Below are 8,418 nucleotides of genomic sequence, written 5' to 3'. Positions count from 1 at the left end.
CTGTGAGACGGGTCAACCCTACCCATATTCACACTAAAAAGTAATACTATTAGCATAAAAAGTGATACTTTTTCATGGGTGACCCAAATAAGAGATCCGTCTCACAAATAATACCCGTGAGACCGTCTCACACAAGTTTTTGCCTATTAGAAAAATTCAAGTAAGGTAAAAAACTTTAACAAATACATTTTTTAGGAATAATTTTAAACTATGATATCGTATTAAATTATATTGTTTACAAATTTTGAATTGGACAACACAAAGTGTTATTGCCTAATTACTTTGATATTTTGATATAAGAAAACTTCGATTTTATTTAATTTTTTCAAATTTTAGCCATAAAATAGACTAATTAAGAATAAATATGATTTTTTTTTTTTGTTATTTAGATCTGATCAATTTTTTTTGTTTTTTAAATATCGATAAACTATAGAAATATTCGAAAAATGGACCTAGAGGCAAAATCAGATGACAAAAAACGAATCCATTTTTTTTTTTGTTGTTAAAACCGAATTCAGGCACACAGATTTGCGCGGTTTGAGATGCTCACGGGACACCTATGGTGCTCTGAAATTTTCTTCTAGGGTTTTGTGTTACCTGCTCTGCTAGAAGCCAATTTCAATTCAGGTCTTGTAATTCTTAAATTCAATCTGTATTATTGCTTCTCAAAGAAAATTTTAAAACCAATTTGTATTTTCTCAGTCAGTTAGTGATCTTTTATTTTATTTATTTTTTTTGCCGAAACTCGATGGATTTTTCATTTGCCTTTCACTCCCAAGGTGTTTACTTCAGTATTAATTGCCCTGAATTCTGTTATACCTTATCTGCCTTGTTTAAAAGCCACATATAAGAACTGGCTGTTCTGTTATGTTATGTTATGCAAGATCTCTGTAATTTTTTTTGTTTGTTTGTTTCTGGAGCTGAAAGTAAAGTAGCTTAATTTAATTGTCTGTTTGGAGTGTATCGGTATTAGGGTCATTGTATCGTGTGACTATATTTGTTTGTTAAATGAGAGAAATTGAGTTCATGTTGATTCATTTGCTTGTTGGGTTTAGGGTTTAATTTTCTTATTGAATATTTGAAGCCCACATTCCACCCCTTGGATATACAGGTGTTGATTAAACAACTGAATCATAATACTTTACTTTTTCTTGATAAAGCTGAAACTTCTTGTGAATGTGGTTGATATGTCTTCAAAGTCGACGTCGTCACTTAAAGACTACCTTAAGAAATATACAAGTAACGATGATGCAGAAAAGAAAAAGAAGAAGAAGATAAAAAAGGGTAAACCTGTTTCTGAAGGTGTTCTTATTGTGGATGGAGATCCCACTTGGCAAAGGCCAGTGAAACTCAATGAAGAAGAAGATTCAGCAGGTATTACAAATAGACATTTTTTTCAGCCTATGATCACAATTTTTGGCTCAATTATGTCAATTACCATACTCAAACCTGTTATAGATGAAGATAAGCCTCAGGTTGATGAAGATATTGAAGTTAAGCATATGAAACGACTGGAGCAACTCAGATCCAGGCGTCCTTTTGGGGCCATTTCTGAGGATGGAAGTGGTTGGGTTTCTGTATCTCAGAATTCTAAAAATTTGGAGATAGAAAACCAGAATTCTGATATTTATCCTCCTCCCAAAAGACGGCCTCGAAATAACACTCCATCACCTAAACCTAATCAAGAGCCTGTCAGTGTGTCAGATGTTGATTTATCTCCACCTCGGCAGCCGCGCAAGCATTTCCATAGTGCTTCTCCAGAAGCCAAAAAAACGCATGTCTCAAGGGGCCAGAGAGCCCGTTATGATTCACCTTCACATGATCCCTATAATGAAGCTTCAGATCCCAATAAAGTAGTTTCAGACTTGTCCCCACCTCGTAGGCAAAGGGATAAGTTTAAGTCATCTCCTGAGCGTAGAAGAAAGTCTTCACATACTGGGGACATGGATTCAGATGTTTCTCCTCCTCGTCGTGCTCCTCGTGGCTCTGGATATCGAGATGACTCCCATGCTTCTTCAGCGACAGATCTTTCGCTTCCAAGAAAGGTCAAGAATGGTAAAACAGATTTCATGCATATCTCTACTAGTAAGTCAATATTCAAAACGGGTGATGACACTGTAAATTCAACTTCTTCAGTTTCTGATCTTTCTCCCCCAAGAAAGAGACGTAAAGAGTCGCCTGTTTTGATTGATCGTGCAAAGACTGGTTTAGTGTCTGGTGTGGATATTAAAGAAGAAATTGATAGAAAGAAAAAGGAAGATTTGCTAAGGTAACTATTATGTTTTCATTAATATTGTGTCCGAGATTCTCTCTCTACTGCTCAAGCATCCGTCTTTTCCCATGGAATATTTGTTTGGTCTGATTTTGACCCCCCTGAAGAATGATACTGAACTTACTTGAACTTCAACTACATTCAAATATTATTCTGAGTTAGCAGAGTTAGTAGAGCTTCAAGCATATATTCATATTTAAGCCTCAGGACTTGGTTTAAGAAATGATGTTATGTTGGAATAGAATATGGGGATAGCATGTTATAAATGGGTTTTCTCTAGTTTAGATGATGACTATTTGCTGTATTTTATGATATAGCCAAGTTTATGGATAGGTGGAGGACATAGAGAAAGCACTCTGCAGGAGTTTTAACCAAAAAAAAATACTTGTATGAGTTGTATCACATAGAGAGATAACTTCAGGTTTCCGTATTAATCCACCCTGTGGTGCTTTGTTTACTTTGTTACATGTGTTAGTTGCTGAGTATCCTTTGGGCACCATATGAGGTTGAAATGCGTGGATTAACGTTAATCTATGAATAACTACATCCCACTTTACAAAGATATATTTATTTAGCTTATTTCCTATGCTTCTTCAGATTCTCAACCTAAGTCCAAAACTCATGTTTCTGTAGATTCAAAGAAATGGATCCTTCTGTAAGTGGCCGAAATGCTGAAGCTGTATACCGAAACAAATCTACAGGTGAGAAAATGTATCTTGTTTGGTCATATGCCATTTTTTCAGCAGGGAAAAAACACGATATGCTATATCCTTTCTGTTGCAGGCGAACGCATGTCAAAGGAGGAGTTTTTACAATCTCAGAAGGATAAAAAGAAGAAAGAAGAGAAGCCTAAGGTGCTACTTCTGTTAATCTTTTTTGAACTCCAAGATATTGGAAATTTTTTTCATGAACATGGCTTACTTTTTCATGTAGTATCTTCCTTCCCACCCCTTTGTTTTCTTGTATTGTTTTGTATCTCAGCATTACTAAGATGATTGTACCGGAAATTATCTAAATGTTTAATGAACATTCAGTGGTCGGTCTGCTAAAATATCATTTCGATAAGAATTCACCAGTTTTGCCATACTTGGCATACTTGACTGTCATTTACTGTCTTTGGCCGGCCTACATTTAATTCTTCAGGATATTAGGTACATCCAGGTTTAATGGACCGTGAGTTAAATGTGTTTCTGTCTGCATTTCCTTTCCAGTTCTGGGGCATTAGTTACTAATGGATATTCAAGAATTCTGCACCAGTGCTGTTGCTTAATTCATTTCTACTTAATTCATTTAATTCCCCTTCCTGTTTTCTGATTTCCTAATTCATCCTGAACGTGCATCTGAAGCTGGCAGTTGCAAGATTTCTCTGCCCAGAAGTCCCACATGTGTGTTGATTTGAATTTTTCCTAGTAGCAGTGAATATGAGCTTGTGTAAGGCCATTTGAACTCTAAATGTGTCAGTATGTGTTTCTAAGTGACTCACAAGCATCATGTTTGTTTATGTGTATGCTATTGTCATATTGAGCATGCGATTCAACATCATGATATGGGTAGCTGCTTGAATAGCGGGGACTGTAGTGAGCTCTTTTCGCTCACCCTATATGAACACTTTTTAGGTAATGGACAAGGATATGAGTATATGGAATGTTGGGCATGTTTAGTTTATGACTGTACATATGGTTCGGGGCCTTGGTGAGATTTATAGAGTTTATGGGATTTGGGGTTTAGTTTAGTTATCACGCTATGTCGGAGGGTTCATCTCTGCACCTTATCTTATTATGCTTTATCGTTTCATTGCTGAACTCGGCTGATTAATATGATTTTGTTTATTGAAGTTATCACAGTGATAATAATAGTTATAATATTGTGTGTGAAAAAATTGGGGATATGCACTCCGCTTTGAAACAAATGGATTTTTATATCACAACTTGGCTAAACAATTGCTTCTGCATGTTTGTTCGTTAGTTTGAGAGTCTGAGACCAAAGGCCTTGTAGTACTTGTTCGCGTATTTCTCTCATCATGTTTTTCTTTATCATAATTATTACTCTCTGATAATATTGCGTTAGTCTCTGTAATACCCATATCATGGCTTGAATGAACTCCGCAGATATATATCTATCTTATGCCTGTCGTTTTGCCTTGGATGTCTCACATTTAATGATACATGTTTTTTTTTCAAGTGATGACCATGATTTACCTTCAGGAAATAAAGCTGGAATGGGGTAAAGGATTGGCTCAAAAGCGGGAAGCTGAAGCTAAACTTGAGGAATTCAAATCAGAGAAGGATAAACCATTTGCACGGAGCAGGTAATAGAAAGGATCAAGAGGAATCAGTTCAAATATAATTTAGAAGTAAATATGCCAGTCATGTTCAAGTGAGATGCGGAAACATGAAGAGCTAATATTTCTCGCATTATTGGAATGTCTTTATCATCAATAATGTGGTTGAAGCTGGTTTCTCATAGAATACATTCTTAAACGAGATACTTATCCTTAGCAACTTGTCTTGAATGTCCAGCAACTAATTCAGAAGGTCTCGCTGGCACCTCACTTTCTTCCTGTAAAATTTGAAAAATAGATTAGGTCATTATAATTTGTTTTGTCCTTAGATGTGGTTAAGTTTATTTTCAGTGCATGGATGCTCGAAGCACCCACACATAATGTGAATTTACTTGCGTGTTAAAATTGGAAATGCTATGATTGTTTGATTATGATTTGGTTGGTTTACTTGATTAAGTAACTCTATGAATTTTCATCAGTTCTTGAAATATCATAGTTTATTCCTTAGTAGAACTATGGGTTTAATGATAGGGGAACACTATATGGTGTCCAAGAGGGGGAGATGAAGAGGGTTTTAGGGTATATCCATGTTAATCCTTCTTTCTATTACCAGAGTACATCCTTAGAGTTCTGTCTAATAATATTCTTGATCAATCAAAAAATTAGAACTAACCAATTGAGAATCAATTTCGTTTTCATTTGGATTCCCATCCAAAAAAGTCCATCTTTATTTAGATAGCAGCTTTTCCTGTAAATATTAATTACATTCGGTGCTTTGTAGCTGTTTCTTATTAACTAGGAAGGCTTAGTGTGTTATACTTATTTTTCAGTTTGACTTTTCTCTAGGGATGACGCTGATCTGGACAGAATGCTGAAGGAAAGAGTTAGATGGGGTGATCCTATGGCACATTTGGTGACGGTAGGTTGTATATCATTTATACTTTGTTTTGTCCTTCTATTCTCTGAACTACACTGTTATCAACCCAACTGGTTCTTGGCTTACTCGAATTGATTTGCTCTTACAGAGGAAGCACTCTCTGCCAGTTCTTCCAGACCTTGGCGAGAGTGAGAAGATGAAAGAATCTGGATTTATAATTCCCCAGGAAATCCCGAGTCACAGCTGGATAAAGAGAAGACTTGAAGCTGCTCCAAACCGGTATGGAATCAAACCAGGAAGACACTGGGATGGTGTAGACCGCAGTAATGGTGAGCTCTTGCTACCGTTTCACCTATCCACACTCCATTTCTAGAAATTTTAATAGATTAGAATGCGGCATCTAATGCGCGTTGAATATATATGAAAATGGATGGAGTTTATAATGTCTTTTGCCGCTTCTGTTGTGTAGGATATGAGAAAGAAATGTTTAAAAGGACGAATGAAAAACGAGCTACAGAGATGGAAGCATATATGTGGTCTGTTTCTGAGATGTGATCTTTATTAGAAGAACGCGATTGCTGCCCATCCGAATTGAGTTGGGCAGATTGTGAGATATTTAATACTTCTGGTACACGGGTTTTATTGTTGTAAAGAACTATACCTTTTCCCCGTCATTGCTAAGCTCGATCTGATTCGAGACAGCTTTCATCCACCATAGCTTCTGTTTTGGCAGGACTGATTCTATGTTGTCATATTTTTGTTGAATTACTTGTGATATTTGCACAATACCCTGTTTTTCGCATGTAATCAAATTTTGGTTGGATTTGAATTTGACATTTAGGAAACTAGTTGCCATTGGCTTCTTTTATTGGTCACTTTTTTTCTTGTTGCTTCTGAATTTCTGCATATATTTTCAAATCCAATTCTTTCAATCTAAAAGAAACCTAAAGGTGCCATGCAATTGAGAAGATAGATTTAAAATTCTTGAATTTCGATTATTATTTCATTGTATTGAAATAATAAATCAAATTTTAAATTCATTAATTAATTATTTATATTATTAATTATTGTAATGAAATAATAAATCAAATTTTAAATTCACTAATTAATTATTTATACATTAATAATATAAAGTATATTGTATTTCAAATGACATCTTTATTGAGTGAACTTGAAATTCATCTTAATTAGTATGAAATACTATATAAACATATAATATATATATTTTAAGTTTATGGTCTTACTTTATCTAGACAACAAACATACATTTAAAATTTAAAATCTATCTATCCATCCTAATCTTGATTATGTTGTACATGAGGGTTCTTTCTTGATACTTGGCTCAACTTCGACCATTCTGCTCCTTCTTTTTCGGCACTTTTCGAGGGCTTATTATCTGTCACTAATTTTATTCATCTTTCGAACTTTCGTCAACACTATACGAAAAATATAATTCAAATTAGTAACCGTAAAAATAGGACGCACACAAGTCAATTAAGCACCAAAACAACATTAAATATAATGAAAAAAAAAACTTTTTGTGTTCATCAAACATCCCACACTAGAGTGAGTCTCATGTGAAACCGTCTCACGAGTTATAATTCGTGAGACGGGTCAACCCTACCCATATTCACAATGAAAAGCAATACCCTTAGCATAAAAAGTAATACTTTTTCATGGGTGACCCAAATAAGATATCCGTCTCACAAATACGACCCGTGAGACCGTCTCACACAAGTTTTTGTCTCCACACTATAGCTTTTGATTGTCCTCTAGCAAAATTTAGAAAAAAATTAAGATATATCAAATCATCTAAAGGAAAAGTGCTTCAAAAATCAAGAAATTTACTTTCACTCCAACTTCAAGTCTTAGGACTTTAATGAGGATAGATCAAGACAATGACATGAGTGTATTATGCTGGTCAAACATCATAATTGTGCTTCATTTCAAGATTGCGCTCCAGTGTATTTCTCATTTCGCTTTTACTCAATTTCTCGTGAAAAGTTTCATATATTTGTCATTCATACTTTTTTTCACTAAATATTGGATGATTTTGGCTCAGTCTATAAGTATTTATATAGATATTTATAAACATATAACGTTACGTGACGAATCATATCTAAAACAAAATATAGATAATTTAAAAATCATAGAAGTTATTTTTTTCGATATAGCATGCTCCCATCTCTAATTCTCCTATTTTATTGAATTTCATCATTTTTCACATTCAAACTTCCTCCACAAATAATTTTTTTCCTATTGAAATATTGGAGTTTTTGCAACCTTTAACCGCACAAAAATTACTTCCCTCAAAATTTGGCAGGACTAGTTTATAAGTTTGTAAAGTTAGATAGTTGACGTGAGAATTCGAAAAATTTAAAAGCAGGGATAATTTGTATGCATTTGATAAACTCTACTCGATTTTCAAATTAGGCTCAAAGGAAAATCTAAGGTAAAACAACTGATGTATTTGATTGGTTCGAAAGGCTCAAACAAATAAAAATCGCCTAAATCATCTAAGACATCACCCTCCATATTTTCGTCTTGAATGATAATTAGGAAAGTTCTAAATTATTTCACCTCTCTTTTAATGTCAAACAAGCTCACATCTCTCATTTATGGTGTATACATTTCCCGATTCACAATTGATTCATATGCATTGACCTAAGTGCATGTAATTTATTTCAATATATTGACTCAAAACAGTGACACCATGTACCTACAATTTACCATTACGATATCTCCATTTCAATGCTAGACACAATTAAATATCTCTTCTAATCCAAATCTCAGTGAACAAATCAGGGTCTCACGCAATCGTATTCAAATTGTCACAATGAATATTAGAAGACAAAAACTTCTGTGAGACGGTTTCACGAGTCGTATTTTGTGAGACAAATCTCTATTTGGATCATCCATGAAAAAATATTATTTTTTATGCTAAGAGCATTACTTTTTATTGTGAATATCGGTAAGGTTGACCCGTCT

General features: G+C 34.4%; 1 protein-coding gene across 3 annotated transcripts; it reads left to right on the top strand.

Moving 5' to 3' along the window:
- The first annotated feature begins 472 nt into the window (after positions 1 to 472).
- Positions 473 to 6,298, top strand: LOC140832260 (uncharacterized). 3 transcript variants are annotated; one of them, XM_073196185.1, is made up of 10 exons: positions 473 to 627; positions 1,161 to 1,374; positions 1,459 to 2,055; positions 2,137 to 2,269; positions 2,906 to 2,973; positions 3,056 to 3,126; positions 4,477 to 4,580; positions 5,400 to 5,472; positions 5,579 to 5,759; positions 5,900 to 6,298. In XM_073196185.1, exons 2-10 carry the CDS (start codon positions 1,188 to 1,190, stop codon positions 5,983 to 5,985), a joined length of 1,500 nt encoding a protein of 499 aa, XP_073052286.1. In that variant the 5' UTR covers positions 473 to 627; positions 1,161 to 1,187; the 3' UTR covers positions 5,986 to 6,298. The 3 variants fall into 3 exon arrangements, with proteins under 3 accessions (XP_073052286.1, XP_073052269.1, XP_073052278.1); XM_073196168.1 differs by having other exon boundaries at positions 1,459 to 2,269; XM_073196177.1 differs by lacking the exon at positions 473 to 627 and having other exon boundaries at positions 1,013 to 1,374; positions 1,459 to 2,269.
- Positions 6,299 to 8,418: the final 2,120 nt, after the last annotated feature.

Source organism: Primulina eburnea, chromosome 1 (assembly GCF_022965805.1).
Source record: "Primulina eburnea isolate SZY01 chromosome 1, ASM2296580v1, whole genome shotgun sequence".
NCBI lineage: Eukaryota > Viridiplantae > Streptophyta > Magnoliopsida > Lamiales > Gesneriaceae > Primulina > Primulina eburnea.
This window is presented reverse-complemented; position numbering and strand designations above follow the sequence as displayed.

Excerpts from the sequence above, each read along its gene's own strand:
- LOC140832260 (XM_073196168.1), top strand. The coding sequence starts at position 1,188 with ATGTCTTCAAAGTCGACGTCGTCACTTAAAGACTACCTTAAGAAATAT. Across the intron at positions 1,375-1,458 it reads TGAAGAAGAAGATTCAGCAG|ATGAAGATAAGCCTCAGGTT; the intron begins GTATTACAAATA and ends AACCTGTTATAG. Across the intron at positions 2,270-2,905 it reads AAAAAGGAAGATTTGCTAAG|ATTCAAAGAAATGGATCCTT; the intron begins GTAACTATTATG and ends ATGTTTCTGTAG.